The 20,015-nt window shown below is 45.1% G+C and overlaps 1 protein-coding gene across 2 annotated transcripts in view; it reads right to left on the bottom strand.

Annotated features, from left to right (window-relative positions):
- The window catches only part of CDK2AP1 (cyclin dependent kinase 2 associated protein 1), a 132,101-nt gene extending 118,821 nt beyond the window's left edge, over positions 1-13,280 (bottom strand). Inside the window, exon 1 of one of the 2 annotated variants that reach the window (XM_069619666.1) lies at positions 13,117-13,280. In XM_069619666.1, coding sequence (XP_069475767.1) covers positions 13,117-13,183 — 67 coding nt within the window. In that variant the 5' untranslated portion in view covers positions 13,184-13,280. Of the gene's footprint in view, positions 1-12,376; positions 12,600-13,116 lie in introns of those variants that run through there. The other variant, XM_069619665.1, reaches the window with a different exon arrangement.
- Between the last annotated feature and the right edge of the window lie 6,735 nt (positions 13,281-20,015).

A 20,015-nucleotide genomic window follows, 5' to 3' on the forward strand; every position in this document is an offset into this window, starting at 1 on the left:
GAGTGTCACGCTGCAGGTGCAGAAAACGCAAAGCATGTTTCTCAGCCTGGGCGTGGCTTAAATAGTCTCTGTGTACCCCAGGTGTCTCTGGGCTGAACCACACCCAAAAGACTAGACTGCACATGCAGTTCTGGGAACTGAAATACGTGGGGGCATCTATCTTGTCCCCATCAATGCACTACAAGTCCAATCCCCAATGTTATCCTATGGGAGTGAGTGAGTCTGGTGCCACAAGCACCAAGTCTGACTCCAAGTGGGTCTTTGGAGGGATGCAGAGGCCCTTGAGGGCCATGTAGGTGATCGTGGCCTGGCTCCAGCCTGACATCTTGGAGGGCTGGGGACATGAGGGGCAGGAATCATGACAGATCTTCAAAACGCTTATATATCTAATTGAGGATGCAAGAGAGTACAACAAATCTTTCCTGGCTTGCTTCCGAGACACCATTAATTTAATGAAGAGTCAAAATCAAGACCATCTAGGCAGTAGAAAGGAACCCACCCCAAGATCAGACTCAACAATGATCCTGCCACAAATACCCTCGGCCCCGGTGGTTAGGCCAGTGGACTTAGAGGTCGTTTCTCGGCTACCGACAGTGCAAAGAGAAAATCCACAAGTGCCATCATGCAGTGAACTAGGGCTGCGTGGAGGCCTGGCAACCACTCAAATAAAAATTGAAGCCCCTTTGCTCTCAACTAACTCCCAGGTAACTGGGAACTACAATTCAGAGTACAGGATTGCAGTCGATACCTGTTTTCCAGTTGAAGTGCCACCGATTACACAACCAAACTCTGATCTGTTCTCGATAAGGATTCCCACAAGGTCTCGAAACCTTCATTGAAAACTACAGAGAGAAAAAAGGCATGGCTTCAATAAAGAAACTAAAAAAACATCACGATATTCAAAAAGCGAGTAGTGGAGGTGGTGCAAGAAACTTTATTAGAAACCTCAGAACTATCGCAATCATTCCCTCTAGTGCTACATCAATACCTGAACAACATGTCGATGACCCGAATAAGTAGTCTAGGGAAAAGGACCACCTACATGAAAAGCCAAATTACGACAGACCATCAGAGGTGGAAACCCTAAACTCAGAAGCGGAGGAAGATCTACTCCTGAAGATTACGAATCAGAAGATCAGGAGCTTAACTCCCGGTCAGATTTGTCAAGGAGAGAAGAGACTCTAGATGCCCTAGCCGCTGTCCCTCAACTAACAAACAAACCATTTGACACCCTAGAAGTGAAGAGGGTCTCTGTAAAGAGGTATTCAGGGGTACTAGAGAAAATGATTGCACACTCAAGAAGGGATCGCTCACTGCAGAAGTAGGAAAACAGGTATTTTGTCCAGAACGGGCAGCAAGGGGCTCAGCTACTCGGAGCGGGGTCATTACTCCTAGAATTCCTGAGTAGACATTACAGCCTCGCATAAGAACTTCCTGGAAAGAGTTCTGAAGGCAGATGATGGTCTCATATTAAATAGATCCAACATTATGAGCCTTCTACATAACATAACCAAACTTAGGTCTATTGAATCAAAAGACATAAAAATTGTGGATTTTCCAAGTAAAAAAAGAGAACGACAGGATGCTTTTGCACATGGCTTCATCTGCTCTCACTATTTACATGCTGAATGCGAACGGCGATTTTAGGGCCTTTGGCTTCCACTTAACAATTTGATTCTCTGAACACCTTAGCTCTAGATTCTGGCCCGAAAGACGTTAAAGAAAGACACGGAAATTGAAAAGGACTCCACTCAATAGGATTGGACGTTCTGTCGTCTTCAAACAGAGACCTTCCTCCTGTTCTCCTTGGCCCAAAGGCTTTCAGGATCACCATAAAAGGAAAACCCAACACGAGACCTCATGTAAGCTCCATCGGGAGAGAGAACCTAATCACAAGCTGCCCAAAGAAGATTCTTGGGGATGGCTTTGGGCAATCGAGAGCTCACCAAAGTGAGAAGGGCCTGAACCAGGATTCCTATCAAATCGGATCCTGGAACTCCAAGGGGTTTGCTCACTTGTTTAGATCCCTGGACCCCGGACTGACCAAATTAGATATTCTATCCTTTCAGGAGTCTTGGCTAAGGGAAACTCCACTGATGTACGGTTTCACAAGATTCTTGAATCAAGCAACCAAGGCCCTGAAAGGGAGACTGAGCTCAGGGCTATTAATACTGGTGAACAACTCCTCAATGGGAAAGGTTGTGAGATATATACACCCTAATCCAAATTGTAATCCTAAAGCTAGTGGAAAGTTCCAACCCTACAGAAGGTTCCTTGATCTTTGTTTAACCTGTATTGGAACCCTAACGCCAAAGATGCAAAATGCCTTTACATCAACAGTAATTAAATGGATCGATGATCTAAGATCCCTATTAATAGATCTGTTGATAGGTCTCTGTGGGGACCCAAATATTGAATGCCTCTCAATTCCCTGGGAATACCACTTAAACGGGAAAAGCATCAAGATGCCAGCAAAGCCTAGATGAATGTCAAATCAGGGACTTACACATGGTAACGATCAATTGAAGGGAGATCTAGAGGGCTGTAAAACGTGGCGTTCAGCCGTTTTCAGTGCGACTCTTGATTATTTCTTTGTGACTGGCAGTATTTTCCCATGGGAGAAGTCCATGAAGGTTCTTCACACCAAACAAAGTGATCATAATCCAATGATCCCAAAGTGCTTAAGACTATGTAAGAGAGACGGAAAGAATCTCAATTGGAATTGCTGGAAACAGAGTTTCTTTGGAACCTGGCAGAAATAGGCTTCAAATCAACTCCCAAGTCCATCAAAGTCTTTGAAAACCTGGCAACAGAACTCGGATGGGGAGTTGAATACGAACCCTGCCTGGCAGTCTTCAGAGAAGTTTTCGCGCAAGGAGGTATGTCAATTTTTAAGAAAAAACACGCCTTTAACAACCTCTTTGCAACAAAGGAGCACCAGCTGTAGTGGGATCTTAGACTTGCAAAAACTCTACCAGCACTAGGAAGACATTGGGAATTGAAGAAGATCAAACAACGATACCGAAATTGTGTCACTTCCTACAAAGCCATTCTCTATCAGAATGATGATGAACGCAAGATGTATGCTTTAACAACTAAGAATTCAATATATGGTCATTAATTAATGGCAGAGAAAATGGTGGCGACCCACAACTAAACACCCAATCCATGAATCCGGATGGGTTGACCACTTTGAAAACCTAATTTGGTCACAAGACAAACAACTTGACTGAGGGTCTGAGTGGTCACCATGAGCCGTGGAACCTTAACTTTGATAGAGACGAAATCAGGAGTATCATCGCCAAAGCAAGATCGCCTCGAGCGCCAGGTCCAGATGGCATACCAAATGTCATGCTGAAAGAATCACTGGAATGATGGACCGATCTCTGTATGACCTTGTTGAACAGAATTCCTCAACTTGGCAAAACACCCATGTCATGGAAAAATGTGATAGTCTATCCCCTTTCTTAAAAATGGGGATCACAGAGCCCCAAAAACTATAGACCCATCGCCCTCCTGGACGTCCTGGAAAAATTCTTTGCAGAAATACTGTTGAAAAGACTTAAGGAATGGATTGCACAGCCTTAATCTATTGCTCATCAACTTGCTTAAAAACAAACATCCTGAAGGTGAACGAGAACCTTTATGTGGCTTGCATAGATATGGAGGCAGCCTTTGATTCCATAGACAGAGACCGCCTTTGGTTGAAGATGACAGTGGGAGGATGCCCCAAGAGCCTGGTAGCCGCCATTAAAGACCTTTATTCCGAAACATCTTTGTAGATCAGGCTGGACATAGAGGGGAGCTTAACAAGGGAGATTCAAACTGCCAAAGGCCTCGAAACTGGGCTTTCTCATGGCCCCAATTCTTTACACCCTTTACATCAATGACATCAAACATTTCCTGGACGCTCCTAGATCGTACCCGCCAAAGATCAATGGATCCTCAGCAGTATGACTATTATACACCGATGATCTGCTCCTCCTGGACAGAACCCCTATTGGCCTCCCAAAAAGAATTGATGCATTACAGGAGTATGTGGAGTTAAACAACCAGAAAATGAATGGTGATAAAACAGAAATTTGGGTGACCCGAAACCCAGGAGGTAGGAGAGCGAGAATTACATGCTGGAAGTTTGGAAACAACCAGATTACCCCCTACTGCCGTATCCATCAAACACCTGGGCATTATGATCAGTGCCAGCCCTGGTAAGAAGGCTTGGATCTCAAAACAGTTTCTGAAACAAAGCAATTAACAGCTCAAGACCTTGTTATTGGAAGAAAATATGGTACATTCTCTCTCCTGCCAGATATTTTTTATAACTAGAAGGTGGTTCCAATGTTGATGTACGCAGGAGAAGCCGATCTTGGGCTTCCTTGGGAAACCTGGGAGAAAATTTTGGAAGCGAATCCCAAGACTCCCTAAAGCGGTCCAGATGGCAATCATAAGGCATGAACTGGGTTTACGGTCTTTGCATGTCAGAATTGTCTGGAAACCAATGTTTTTGCCAAACTTAACTCGACGAATTGCATTCTCCAATATAACATTATAAAAATGAAGCACACAGGCATGAACGACGAAGTGTTGAGCCAGTGGCGAGCTAAAGGTCTTGAAATATTAGCCTCTTTGGGTTTCTCAGTCGAAACTTTATGTGGGAATCCCCTGATTGGTCAAAAGGGCCCTGTGGGCGGCCGATTGGTCGGAAACTGAAGCCAGAAGATCAGGGCCCAAGGTACATACTCTTTCAAAAAACCTTTTGAGCTGTCCCAATATTAATCCGGCCTATCTAAGGAAATCTCCAAACCCAAAAGCTTGAGATTTGTTCTTGTGATTTTGCCTCAATGCATTACATACAAAGACCACGCTGTACCACTATGGCAGGAGGGTCAAAGACAAAAAATGCTGACTATGCAAGTTGCAAAAGGAATCGCTACATCATCTAGTTTTGTTTTGAGTTGAGAACATTGTTCCTATACGAAAAATTGAAGAACACTCTGGGCGTCGAGGCCATGGTCTGGTGGGAGACCCTCTATGGTGGAGTAAATCCAACTGTAATGAGTACCTGGTGAGCTTTCTAGAATGGATTTTCGAGAAGAAGTTCAAAGACCTTGCCCTGGTCTAGACTTTACTAACCCCAGCTGGCGGACAAAACTGTAAAATGACGTCCACCTTTATGGTGGAAGTTGCCCGCCAAGTCGGCTGGACTGACGGAGATCAAATAGAGGGCAAGTTGTGATCTGACAGGAGAGAGCAGATCGGTTGACAGCACTGGAATCGCGCAATCAAAGGCGTTGTGCAATCCCCCTCTGGGATTCTGTACAATTGCTTCCGGTCTCTTTCACTGTCTATTTTGTTTGTCTGTTGGTTTATTTCCTTGTTTGGAGTTCCTTTGAGTGTGTCCTTTTCTTACCCTCTTTCTTCTCCGTCTTTCTACCTTCTATTGTTTTATTCACCTAAGCATTATGAATTATTATGGAAGAGGATGTTTGTGAAAAAGGAAAAGTTTCCCGTTAAACTATATGCTTACATTTTTTTAAAAAATGTTTTAAATAAAAAATATTGAATTCCTTCTTCCAGGCATCCCAATGCTCGCCTGGACTACCCCTGCAGACCACAGACTAAGCTAAGGAACAGACGGCCATGGCCACCTGGACCCATCAACCATGCATTGGCTACTAAACATAGCCACAAATACAGTCCTATAAAAGGATTAAAGAAGAAAAATTAAAGTCCTCGAATGGTTGCAGAGATGCAAGATTTGGTTACGTTTCGGACAGATGCCCATCGCTCTTCTCTCCTCCAGCCCACATTCCCCAACCCGCCATCACTGCAACTGAAGCTATTTGACATGCAGCACATTATAAAACTCCAGTAAGCACAAATGTAAATATTCAAAGTAGTAATGTGTTACCCTGGATTCGTGACTTCTCTCACTTCTTAATGGCCAACCTTGATTGCGGGACTACCGGCACCACTAGGTAAGTCCAAGAAAGCTATGGAGTAACCAGTTTGCCTGAATCTTGGAAAGGAAATGAGGCTTCTAAACTTAGGACCAGTGGATTCCACACCAACAGGTTTATTCAAGGCATAAAATAAGCAGTGTCGCTTTGGATATGTGCTATGTAATTCTTTAGGTTTGCCAATTAAATTGACACTTATATAGCACAACTGGGGATTTAAATTTCCCGATGAAAATACAGATCATCCTCTGTTCCTCTCTTGCCCTTCGGGCTCTCCCCACCTTTTCTGCTCTGTTCACTGCAAGGTGAAAGGGGCTAAAGGTTAGAGAGCAGCAGTAATCAAGCCCTCCACTCATAGAAGTACCAATGGTGAGTATGGGAGTGCTACCTAAGAAAGGTAATTTCTTTTTCAAATAATCGCAAAACAGAAGTAATCGGAGTGATACTTTTATTGAGCTAACTTATTTTTATTTGTTTAACCCTGCAATTCCATTTTTAATACAGTCCTGCAATTCCATTCCTAAAAATATAAGTTGTTACAAAATGAATAATGACAGTATTTCTACTAGAGAACACTGCAGTGTCTCCATATTTTTCAGTAAAGTTTAGGTTGGCGTATCTAAATCTAATAGTGCCAACTGTATTTCATTTTTAGGTGAAGGTGCATGATATTTGCGAGTGAACACTTTTGAAAATGTACATGATCAAACAGCCAGCTGCTTTTGAGGGAAAAAACAGTGTAACATGCAGGGTGCTTTCATCTGTGCAACTGGTGGTCAACCCACGAGCTGATCCCAAACTCCTAGAAAGCGTTTTTTTTAACTTTCTTAATAACTTTATTTGTTAACATATCTTTCCCGAAATGCCCAGTCGGGGACAGGGTGGGCAGGGGGGCGGGGGGTGAGTGAAATAAATGATCCAACGTTGGCAGGTGGGGGTTGGAGAGCGCTGTGGACTATCCTGGGTGGCACAGATGAAGGGATGCGATGAGTGACTGATACACCCTAAAAAACACACTTCATTATAATGAAAGATACAAAGGCACAGCAGTCAGTACAATGTGGCTATTTCATACAATGCAGCTATTGCAGTGCTGGCGATTGGGCCGGCTCTCACCGGATCCGAGATCCGGCACCAGATGTGCAGCCGGATCTCGTGATCCGGCCAGAGTCAGTGCTGGGGGAAAACAATAAAAGATATGCCCGCAACCAAACTAACTTCCTCTGGTGACCCTGTGCAAGGGGTCACCAGAGGAAGTTACAGTCCTCAGCCACGACGCGGTTTATTTATGTAATGTGTGATGGATACATAGACCCGGATTATTGATTTATGCAATTTTTGTCGGATACCTGTATCCGACACATTGCAGAAATAAATAAATATACAGGTAACCGACAAACATGCATGAATAAATAAATACCCCTATTAATATTGAAACCATCACACACTATGCAGCCACCCAACTGCCTTCAGAGGGGAGCTGCAGGAGCTGTGCCTAGTGTGTGTGGTTCAAGTAGAAGAAAACGTTGCTTATGGAGAACAGAAATCACCCTGTTTTAATAGTACCCATGGCGGTGGGGATGCAAATTATGCATTTTAAAGAATATTTACTCAGCAACACTGGTCAAAACTATTATCCGCATAGTGAAGTAACTCATCACCAGTGCCATGCAGTGGTTTAAAGTGTAATTGATATAGTTTGGAAAAGAAGCAGCATGAAAGAAATAGCGCCGTTTAAAACTATGATTTCTCCGCCCCCCTAAACCCAGCCTCTTCGGGAACCGCCCCCACCCCGGCCCTTGTCGGATCCCCCACCAATGTTTTTCCATTTCCACCCCTGAGCTATTGCATGATAAAGCACAAGCAGTGTCTCCCAACATGCGCTTCTTTATGGTGAAGGACACTGTTAGGGAAATCTCAGAAACCACTCTTGACAGTTGACCATAAGAAAACCGCCATCCCATTTCACGAATCTCGGGTCCTGAGTGCAACCCACCCCGGAACTGAAGAACCTGGTGGCCTTGCTTTGACCCCAAACTTCCTTTCAAGACTGAATTTCAATCTCAGGCCACTGAGGAAGGTCCTACCACTCGTAACCAATCACAAGGCTGAACTCGGGGGAGCCACCAGGAGTTCGAACCTGTCTTAATCATGGGCGCATGCGCGCCTAAAAAGGAGGTGGCGACCCTTCCAAGAATAAAAGACCCTGAATTGCCTGAAAGCATATCTCAGATATCACCCTCGCCCAGGAAGGCTTCCTCGGACTCTGGACGAGCAGGGCATTGGGTTCACGACCTTGTCCTTCATTTCAAAAACACTCCTCACCTTTTAACGAACCCTCAGTTTCTCGCTGACGTACTCACCAAACGCAAACAAGCCACTCGCACGGGGCTTGTAGAATAAACGAAACAACCAACCCCGTCGCCAGACTTCGGCCCGCACAAGCTTACACCTCCAACTACAGGGCGCATGCTCAGGCCCTGGCCCACACTAAGCACCAGGCTGCCCGGCCTCTGGACACAAAGTGAAAGCCCCCCAAGCAGGTAGATCTTAGGGTAGTTCTGACCCGTGACCTCAGCACAAAGCACTGCAATCGTGCCCGTTCCTCTCCCCCCACCCAACCAACAGCACCCACTCTGCACCAGACCTGCCAGAGCTGCAGAAATCCAAATAACATATCCAGAGGAGAGGCCGCCCCTCTTTGCCACACACTCCATTCAGATGGAATAAACAGGTGCAAACCCATGGAGTAAAGGGCATTCACCCCTATAGCGATCAGGATGCCCCCAGGGGGACAACACCCAGTCCTTCCTTTGGCTGCAGAGGAACCCAAACCCCAAAAAATAGCGTTTCATCCACACATTACGCCGTGCCTTTCTCTAGCTATGCAGACAGACTCCAAGTGTGGGGGTCTCGCTACAATTCCTTAAAGCGCTGTGAAGGGGCAACATAACATGCCGGCACATCATGAAAACACAAATAAGGATTAATCGACCATTGCCCAGCCTTTGCTCTTTGCTGGGAGTTGAAGAGGCCGTGTGTACATGTGGCTAGGTATGGAAGAAGAAGAAACAAAAATGATGTCCTCCATCTTCCCTAAAACAAATCGACACCCCAGAACATGTGCTTTTCAGCTGTGCTTGTTAAATAGAACTCAATCCAGCTTCCCAAAAGTAAATGAATGGGTTTAAGAGTAACACAGAGGGAGGGGATGAAGTTCTTTGTAGGGTGGGAAGCCTGCATCACTAGGGTTTCGTCTGAACTCACAATGTTACGATGTAAACAAAGATTTCAAATGGGAATCTTAAGGTCCGAGCATGTGATGAGAGGCAGAGCTCTCCAGTTCCTGCAAGCCATGCTTCAAAGTCATCAGGTCCTTTTTTCCTCGTAGAATTCTGGGACATGTAGAAAGCTACAATTCCCAGAAATCCAAGAAGCACACAGTACTGTATGAGCTCTAATGCGTGGAGGAATTTAAAAGGCATACACGAGTTCTCCTTTGGACGGGAGTATGCACGGTTAACAGATATAGGCCCGTTTTCGTTACCGCAGCGTTCCAGGCATTTTGAGTTTGGGCTAGGAGGTGGCATTATATCGCACTATAATGCGATAGTGTAATCCAACACTATCGCATTATAGTGCAGATACCGAGAAATGAAATAGAAAGGAATGGGGGGCACAAAGCATTACGTTATTTGCCCACCCATAGCTATGCTAATCCCTATGGACAGTCCCACCGAGTTCCGGCCCCTCCCCGCCCAAAACACCTTCTAACGGAAACCCTGAGCTTGCTTTACTCAAGCCACACACCTTGCACTCTAAGTGCCTGCCAGTCTTTTTTCAAAGCAGTCTTCTGAGAGTTAATGATTACACTGGAGCTCTCAACAGCTACTGGTGTGAAGTCCTCTTAAAAACAATTATTGGCAAATCCAACAGTTTTGTCCTGTGTAGATGTACTAGGCATTTGCCAGGCACTATTTGATGCCCAGGAACTCACACCATCTTGCACCTGCTACTATCAATAGCCAGAGAATGCCACTACCGCAATGCCTGTAAAGTGCCTTTCATCATGCCTAAGCAAAAGCCCAAACTGTTGGCATTGTCAATGCTTGTTCTTGACAATCTCCGGTTTGATCATGCTGAGAACCCACTACTTACTCGCATTAAATTATTAAGCTTTCCCCAACAGTACCACAGAGGCTGCAGCCTTTGCCTATCTGGGTGTTTTGGACTACATCTCCCATAAACCCGAGCCAGTAGAGTGATTGGTAAGGGATCATGGGAATCGTAGATAAAAACTTCCATAGAGTCAAAGGTTGCAAACCATTGTGGGAATATATCAACATTTAACGGACATCCTCCCAGCAGCAGCTGCCACGTGGCCCACTCCACTGCTTACTGTACTAAAACGTGCAAATATCCAGAAAGCTGCACACAAGCACCTGGCCACCAGGCCTGTGAACATGTGCGGCGCACCAACCCTGCTCCGCTGGTACAGTAGATCTGTGCTCAGCCCACCTTTTCAAAAAGATGGATGGATGGACAACACAAAAAATGTAGATTTTCAGGTCCCTGGTCCAGTAATATGATTCTATGGAAATCACTTTACAATGCATTTGGCAAACTGTCTTGACGTTGTTCGGCCAGACGCATGCGCACTGTACATCCACTCACAAGAATGAACAAGCATGGGCAAAGCCAACTCGTTATGCTTTTAAATGGGCCCACGTTCCCTATTTTCATATATTGATAACATTACAACTTTGATATAGCACAAGTTTCTCCAAACGGTCTCAAAAAAAAAACGACCAGTTACATCAGTGGTCGTTTCCTTTTCCCTGCAAAACAATGATACGTGATTACTAATCTGTACGTTTTCTATATTAAAAAAAATTAAAAAAAATAAAGTAATTGAAGGGCTGTGAGTCGGGATGCTGTTGTGCTTTGAAATCAAGTGGGTGGAGGCACACGTGGTTAAGATGTGTTATTACATGGAGCAGCACAATATCTGCTAATAACACATTACCTTTCAGATTTAAGCATAAATAACAGTTTGAAATCACTTAAATGCGACAAACATTTAGATAACAGACAACTGCTGATTTTTTCAGCCTAGTTTAACTTCTTTAACGTGTCTTTGTGTACTAGGCACTAAAAACACTCCTCGCTGATGGCCACTCAGACCAGGTTGACATTGTTTCCAAGTGCTGTTTGTACACTCGGCTCTATGCTACAGGCTATAGTGGGGGGTGGGTCGTAAGAGTATAGAGTACATGTCAAGGGCCAGGTGCCATGCTGCGTAGTAAAGACAGCTGATTACAGAATCAAACTAGTCGCAGGGGTCATTTTCTTCTAAGTGGACACTTTATACAATGATACCACTCACTCAAACTCAGCCAATGAGAGTGCTGCACAGCAGACTGGAACATATAGTAATAACAACGTAGATTACTTAGCGCCCGTTTTCGGCGTTGAGGCTTCGCGGCACTACCAATGACAGATATAGCCGCAACCCGTGTCTGACAGATTTACCAACCAGGATGCCCAGTTTCCCGTGTTCCGAACCTGCGGACTTCAAGCTACTCGCATGTCCCTGCAGCAGCCACGTGAACCCACCGAGCTATCCCTACGTATGCCACCGATGACCTGAAATCCCTTTAGTCGATACAAGTATTAATTATCAAGCAAGCACATGCACTCGACGGCTATATAGCAAAAATACAGAAAGCACGTCTACGTGCCTGCCCTGGCACAACATGGCATTAACATTACAAGTGATCGGGCGTTGAAAATGTACCCGGCGCTGCACAGAACGCGATGAGATATAGAAACAGAGCGGGTGCTAACTAACCATTGCCCTACCAGCAGCACCTACCTTTGTTCAAGCGTTACAAAGCGCCACTATGCTCACTAGTTCACTTATTAGGCGCTGCAGCGTACTCGGCGCTCTATAGTGGACCATGAGGCAGAGATAACTTGAAAGCCTAAAATGCTACTTGATATTTTGCCATATTTTAAAAAAAGTACACATTTTGTCTTGCAGCATCCTAATTTCTGTACAAAAAAGAAATAACTTGACACATGTTGACCCTTCAGCACAGGTCAGTGGGATCCATGGAGGAAACAATCGCTCTGCAAGGACCACGTCACTTCCCAGCGCCCCAAAATCAGCAAAAAGGGGGGCGAGAAAGAATCGTCTTTCCTCCGGGCACATTACGCGACTACCGGACCCAATAAAAAACACAAATTATGGTCGGGGCACAAAAACAGGAAGAATGGCCACAAATTCAGAAAAATAAGGACATAAGCCGCGAGCCCCTTTATTCACATTTTAAAACAGACACACTTGCACAAATACATGAAATCCAGCACAAAAAACGAAATAAGGATATCCTATCCAGATTACAAATGTGCACCTCGTGAACGAGAATTTAAAAAGAAAGTCATCTGGCTACGTGTGGGTGAAGGCAGTCCCTGTAGCGTGGCCTTCCGGGTGGCAAGGCAATGAAACATTTCCAAAGCGTGGAACATATAAAGCCCATCAAGCAGCCAGCGTCGACGGCATGGAAGGCGGGGGAAACTCCGACCAGATCCAGGCGACGATTAAAATCAGAGTAGTACAAAAATAGTATAATAAAAGCGAAAAAGGGGTGAGAAAACCGAGACAGTGTTTCCATGCTTCCTCTTTCCCTTTGTGTGTATCTTGCACACACGCACGCACACCGCTGCCTGAGCTGCAGTGCCACCTACGGCCGCCGGGGGGCGCCCGTCCCCACGCTAAGTCACACAGATCCCTGAATTGAGAATCAATCGGCAGCCCTAGGGAGGCAATCATGGAGGGAGCCGGGGCTGATCAAACGAGCTCCGCCTGATGCATGTTACACACTCCAACGACCTGCCGGTGGCTGGGGGGCCGCCCCCACTGCTGACCGGGATCCCCCAGTCCCCTCCCGCCCCGCAGTCCCCGACCGACAGGCCCCCCCGCGCCCGCGTGGCTGCCAATGGCGGATGTGAATCAGCTCTCAGGATCTGACCCCACACAGAACTGGACAGAAACTAGAGACCGGGGCTTTCCCCAGGTATCCCTCTCACACCCCGAGCCGGGGGCCACCAAAGGCCCCCCAAAACGCCCCCAAAACCTCTCCTGCACACTTACCGGGGTTCATGGGGATCACAGGCATGTGGCTGTTCGAGTTTGGCTTGTAATTCATTCCCAAAGACATTATAAATGAGCGGAATAAAAACGTCCTGAAATTCACTGAAGCGTCTCTGTCTCTCTCCCTCAGACACTTTTTGTTGTTTACAGCGGCAGCACCGGCAAATATGGCCGTCACATATATTGACACCCACAATGCAATATATCATCTATACATCATTAGGGGGGCAGGAGAGGGCAGCGGCGGATCCCAAAACTTTACAGAGTGGGCAAAAAAAATCACAACCAGCATACATGCAACATGACTAAAGGGTACCCTTTCTTTTATTTTTAAAGTGCATTTTGGGGGTTTCGTATATTTTCTCGGAAGGCGGGCGGGAATTTTTTTTAGGTGCAAACTTTTTTTTAAGCAAGTTTTTTTTTAATTAGGATTCATCAAAGTGGGTCACTGATTGTGCTTAGAGCGACGACATGAAATAAAGTCAGAGAGACGAGTAAGTTTAAAAAAATGTTTTTTTGCGATTTTTTTTTCTTTATGGAAGGAAGTATATAGGTTTGATGAATGGATACCGCGGAGACTACAGGATTTAAAAAAGTGGTTTAGATTTAGTTCTATGTAGTTTCATATTTGAATTCCTGCATAAAATCAGGCTATTGCCCGGATATATACACATATATGTGTGTGATTGTATCTGTCAAAGGGGTTAAGAAAGAACACCCTAACATCCTATCTTAATATATAACACATCTATACAATATTCCACATATATGTGTGTGCTTTTTGACGTGCATACATGGTTGAATCGTGCTTCCTTTTCAAGGGTATCTGTTGGGAATGGTGTTCCTCCTCTCCTTACGATCTTAAGAACCATGAACATATCTTTGAAATGAAAAGGAATGGGCGTGACTGTAGGTGGCAGCAACCGTGAGCTATGCATGTTGTGCCCTTTGCTAATTCACAGCAGTAGCCATTTTAAGACACGCATAGACAGTGGTAAAGGTGAAGTAGTCTGAGCTACACAATGGAGTGGTGTGTGTGCCTCATTGCGCCCCTCCCCCCGCCACCCTCCAGCAGCCCTCCCTCCTCCCAGGACCCAGTCACCACCCCCCCCTCATTTCTTTGAAATCATTCCACGTTTAAGAATGTGCCCGGGCTGCGGAATCCTTCTGCGTTTTATTGCCCTTGATTGTTTTTATGAAGGAACGCATAACATTTAAAAGCTCGTGCATACGTTTACACACAATTGTGAAATGCAGTTTCCCACCGATTCCTGGTGCATTTGACAATACTGTTCAGGGCGTTTTGGCTCAGTTTAAGCACACAACAGGGATACTGTTACCAGACCGACCATAACATTATTCATGCTAAGGACATGTTTCGGGTAACCAGACTCCATATCATGGAGACACTAATCTCCAGTTCTGGACTTTCATTTGGAAAACCAATTGCATTCTGGGGCATATATTATTGATTAACGTCACTAGAAGCAAATGGCCTTGAGCATCTGATGATAATGGTTTGTAAAGGGGGAGCCCAGGACTTGTAAAGCGGTGCCTCAGTTTCCTGGATACACCTGCCCCACAGCACACGGTGCAGGAGAGGTTACAGCAAATATGGCGGGCGTTAACTTTTCTTAAAGCAGGTGATATTAAGCAGACTTTTCACCAAAGAAGGGGTGGTGGTGACCAAAAACCAATTTGCCATTTAGTCATGGGTCAAGGAGTCTAACTTGCACGCGTGTCAGAGAATCAAGGAAAACCCTGTGATGCAATGAAGGTGAGCACTGGTGTGCTATTCCACCTGCCCATCTCAAGTGCTCTGTCTCCTTGAGCCCTGATTACACTTTGTTCCTTTTAGCCAAGTGTTCTCGTTCAGTGTCACATAATGTCCAACTTTTCCTGGTGCACATCCTGTTCTTTGTCCCTTTAGGAAGACAGCCACGTAGAACATAGCGTACATTGCACGCTCAGTCACCAAGCTGGTCAAGGGTCGGACTAGCATATAGGGCAACAGGCCCATGGCCGAACCAAAAACATAAAAGGCTGGTGTGGGCTAGTTTTTTTTAAAAATCAAAGTGGGGCACTTTCTTGGCCAATGTGGGCCAGTTTGATGAGCTACTTCACTATGTGGCTAATAGTTTTGACCAGTGTTGCTGAAAAAATATTCTTTAAAATGCACAGTTTGCATCATATTTTATCAAAAACTCCCCCTTGGGTTCTACTCAAACAGTCTGTCACAAAAGGAATGATTATCCATTTGCATCCGGGGACCACATGTTTATTGGTGCCCAAGACAATTTCATAGCCCAGTCCCCTGAGCTGGTCTAACGTCAGTAGTGACTCTTCATCCTGGTTTTAGATTACAAACACAGTGGGTTTTTGTTAGAACCAGAGCACTGTGTGGGCTGTTTTTATGTCCCCTGATGAATGCCTCCAATAGATATGGGCAGAAACATGTCGTTTTAGACGGTGCCAATGGCATGCACAAGCAAGGGAATGAGCACATGCAAACATTCCACGTTTTAACTAGACATGACATGCACAACCCTTTCGATAGGTATATGATGTACAGTGCTATCGACTATACATCATCATTAAGGTCAGCACTTCAGTGGTATTGTTTAAGAGCAGCCGTCAGCTCCACCTATTAGCTAGGGAAGGTGTGTCTACCACCCACTCACTACTACCCCTCACCATCTTCCCAGCCTACCCCGCCCCTGTAAAACTTTACTCACATATGTACCAAATGTAAATGTGTATATTGATCAAATTGTATGACACTAGACTGTTATCGAGGAACATTTTTGTCTGGGTATAGTAACCCAACAGCTGGAAGGACTTGTGTGAGTTCTCACTCGAAGTTCATTGTTATTCTTTGAGTCTATTTTAATATGTTTTTCCTTTTTTTAATATATAGAACAAGATAATTCTGTAGTTCGAAAAAACTTCCAATGCATTTGTAGATGTTTTATTCCAAAGAAAGAAAAGGCCTATAAAATCAAAGTGCAATGCATTTCAGTCCTAGTGACCATCTATCTTCAAGGACCATTTCAGGCTTTTGTTTCTTTTCTTGGACACCATTAGTGCATTAACATTATCATTGTATTTTCTGGTCTGGAGCCCTTCTGTGAATCTTACTTTCTTGCTCACTGGGTTTTTCAAGGGTTCCCTGGTCTGCCCTTCTCAATTGCTTAACAGAGCATCCGCGGGGCGCCAGGATCGCAGTGCTCTGTGGATTCTCTGTTAAGCAATTGAGAAGGGCAGACCAGAACATGCAACGATAATGTTAATGCCCTTCCAGCTGTTTGGGTTACCATACCCAGACACACTTTTTCCTCCATTTTTTTCTATAACTCCACTGTGCAATTGAGGTATTGTCTAACGACAGGACCAAATAACATACAGAACGACAATAAACGACACACTAATAACCAACGTTAAGAAAGCGGTGCCCGCTCAACCCCATCTGGAAAACCAGGCTGTTGTTGCTCATCTTATGCGTGTCTTTTCCTTAGTCTGGCTTCATCAGCTGGTTTACTCTCATGCAGCCATCCACCGCTATTGCAAAGGCACCCTATCCAGACCAGCTCTATCATCTGTATTGTTGTGGACTGTGTGCATCATTTCTGGTCAAAATGGTATTCCCCTGTGCATCAAACATCCATATCCGAGTAGTTCGTAGACACCTGGGATTTTCCCTCTGGATATGCAAACACCCCAAGGGTCGTGACCAGGGACCACTTAGAAGCAAACCAGCACACAGGAGATCTGTATTTCTGACCTGAACCCATCAACATATAAGAATGTCCACCTTCCTCTCCCCCCCTCCCACTAGCGCCCCCTTTTTTCTAGGGCCATATGCCAAGAGGCCACCAAAAGGGCCGGCGTTGCTCTATATAGCACTGCTTATATTACATTACTTCCCCTGTGCACCGAACATCCATGCCCGCATCATATACCCAGACCATTAGAGGCACTGTCCATGCATGGGATTAATTAGAGACAGGATCACCAATAGAAAGGCAGCACCTTCGCCCATCACTGTAGGGATGTCAATTTTCAAGTAGTTGGGTCTTTAGTGTCTGATTGGAACAGCCATGACTGACTTTTCCCCTCAGTGAGTCTGATGATGACAGCATTTTTCGATCGGGAGAATAGCTCGCGGGCAACATGCTTGTCTTGGCATCAAGACAACGCTGAGCAGCACATGTTTGGATCCCAGTCCAATGAATGAATCAAGTGGGATACAAGAGCCCAATTTAATTTTCTTTGGGTTTCACTACTCCATTGACCGCTATATTGATGTCCGAGTGCTCCCCACCCTACCAGTCAGTATTAAACATTTAGCTTTTTGGATTTAAATATTCCACACTTTCTCACTTGTCTGGGGTCACTTTTGAATTGTATACAAACATAAATAAACCATTTTCTTTTAAACTCTTTATTTCTCATTTTCAACAAGGTACACAAAATAACAGAATTAACATCCTAGGTCATTGAATTGCGAATACATAACAATGGAAACAAAATAGCACATAATTCTAAACCATAACTCTGTACCCCACCATATAAAACTTAAGATGAACCTAAAACAAAGCCAAATGTACCGAACAAACAACAACAAACAAACAAGACCACACAAAACGACGACAAAGACAACACAGACCCCCTCCCCATAAATTAATGTAACTTGAAAAAAGACCAATGCACTCCACTCTAGAACCCAACTAGCATCATCCATAAAGGTCACCAAAGCTCCCCCACATACCTTCATAAAGGGTTTCCTTGTTTTGTTTACAGTACATCGTTTTCTCAAATCTGGATAAAACTCTAACGTCTAAAATCCATTCCTCCACCATCAGCTTCTTCTGTGTCTTCTAGACCCTCAACACCTGTTTAGCCACCACCAACAAAACTTTGAATACCCCACAGAATAACACCCACCTCACATCCGTCCACCACTGTACAATAATAAGATGACCGCTAGGGGATTCCGTGGATAAATTACCTATTTCTAAAGGTTTTAAAACACATTTCTGCATAGTTGGATTTAAAGGGCATTTATAACTAGGGCTTATTAAAATTACAGTATGACTTTCACACCAACAATGTGATCATAGAGCTTGGATCTTTGACCTAAATCATATTTTGGAGAGACATCAGTGGGGTAAACAGATGAATACATGTCGGTCGGAAACAATTTATCTAATCTGTGGGCTTCCCTGTTACAAATCATTGATGACAGGTGCTAGAGTTCCAAAGTGTTAAATAGAAGATGATCAACACAACAACTGCCAGAATGCACCAGTTTGTTAAGTGAAAGCCCATGATTGGGAAAGTGGTGTCCATGCGATGGAGTCATCTGGCCACCCTATGTATGAGAGATTGTATGTTGTAACATTTCAGAGTTCTCAAGTTGTGTCACATTAAGTGCAGTAGTGTGTTGTGTCCAGGGCTGATACAAGTACTAACCAAGCTATGTCGCTCCCAAGGGCACTGATCAGCATGGGGTGGCAAACAACAGGTTTTTCCATCTGCTGTCATGAATTACTAATGTGGAATTTACTAACCGGTAGGTAATCTTCATTACTCTTAGTCTTCCCTAGTCAGCGCCGGATTCAGGGTTATGGGGCTGGCGGAAACCCGCTGGTAGCAATGACGGGTTGTCGCCATCCTCTTAATGAGGCCCATTGAGTTTCTGGGGGAAGGGGAGGAAAGGAAGAATGCCTCTGAGGAGGTACAGCTGAAAGTGGGCCTATTTGGAGGAGTCAAAGATGACGCCAATTTTTTTAGCCTCACTAGAGGGTAAGGGGAGGGGACTCTTGGAGGGAGGCCAGTGAGAAAGGGGGAAAGGAGGAGTCCCAATGAGAAAGATATCAGTCTTACTGGCATTAAGGCATAGATTGTAAGCCCACCTTGCCTGAGTAGCAGTCAGTCAGGAATGAGAGAAGAAGAAGAGTAGGCAATGGAGGAGAGAGCTGCATGTGGATCGCGTACCACTGGAAGTGAGGAAAGAAGGTGGAGATCAAGTGGGCAGGGGGCAAGATAGATGTTGAAGATCCACGGCGAGAGGATAGAGCTCTGAGGGACGCTGCAGGTGGAGAGTGGGGTGGATGAGAGGAAAGGGCCAAGTTGAACCTGGGAAGGTCGGTCAGATAGGAAGGAGATCAACCAGTCAGTGGCAGGTACGTGATTCCAGGGGTATTACGCAGCCGATTTATAAGGGTGGCGTGATTGCGTGTATCAACGGCAGTGGAAAAATGTTGAGAAGGATGAGAAAGGAAGAAGAGTTGGAATTACGATTTGAGAGCAGGTCTTCACGGGTGTTCAGGAGAGCAGTTTCCGTGCCTCTGGCTGCTTTGAAGCCAGGCTGGTAGTCGTGGAGACAACCAACAGATTCAGTGCAGTGGATCAGTTGGGAGATGACCAATGTCTCCAAGAGTTTGCCCAGGAAGGGGTTAATGGTGATAGGGCGGTAGTTAGCCAGGCAGCAAGGGTCAGCAGAAGGCTTTTGAAGGAGAGGTGCACAAGGGAGTCCTTGAGGGGTAGTGGGAAGGAGCCAATGGCAAAGGAGTATTGGTGGACAGGCCTATAGGGAACTCTGGACCTCTTTTGTGTGGTATTTCCAAACGTTTCCCATAGGAAAAGGGTTGAGCTTGCTGAAAATGTGTAATATGGGGCCATTTTGAAAACTATTTCCAGGGTCTCTTTTGGTTCCCAGCCCCCCCCTGCAAAGGAGTGATTGCAGAAATCAACCAAGGCTGGGGCAAGGGAGGCAATGTTGTCCATGATAGTTCTGGAGGAGCAGGGGAGCACTTGTTTGGAGGAGACTTTTATAGAGAGGGCTTGTTTAGAGAACACATCTGTTGCTGTGGGCGAGAAGGAGGAAAGTAGGAGGG

Source organism: Ambystoma mexicanum, chromosome 10 (genome assembly GCF_040938575.1).
Source record: "Ambystoma mexicanum isolate Mex_15411 chromosome 10, UKY_AmexF1_1, whole genome shotgun sequence".
In the NCBI taxonomy this organism is placed as follows: Eukaryota; Metazoa; Chordata; class Amphibia; order Caudata; family Ambystomatidae; genus Ambystoma; species Ambystoma mexicanum.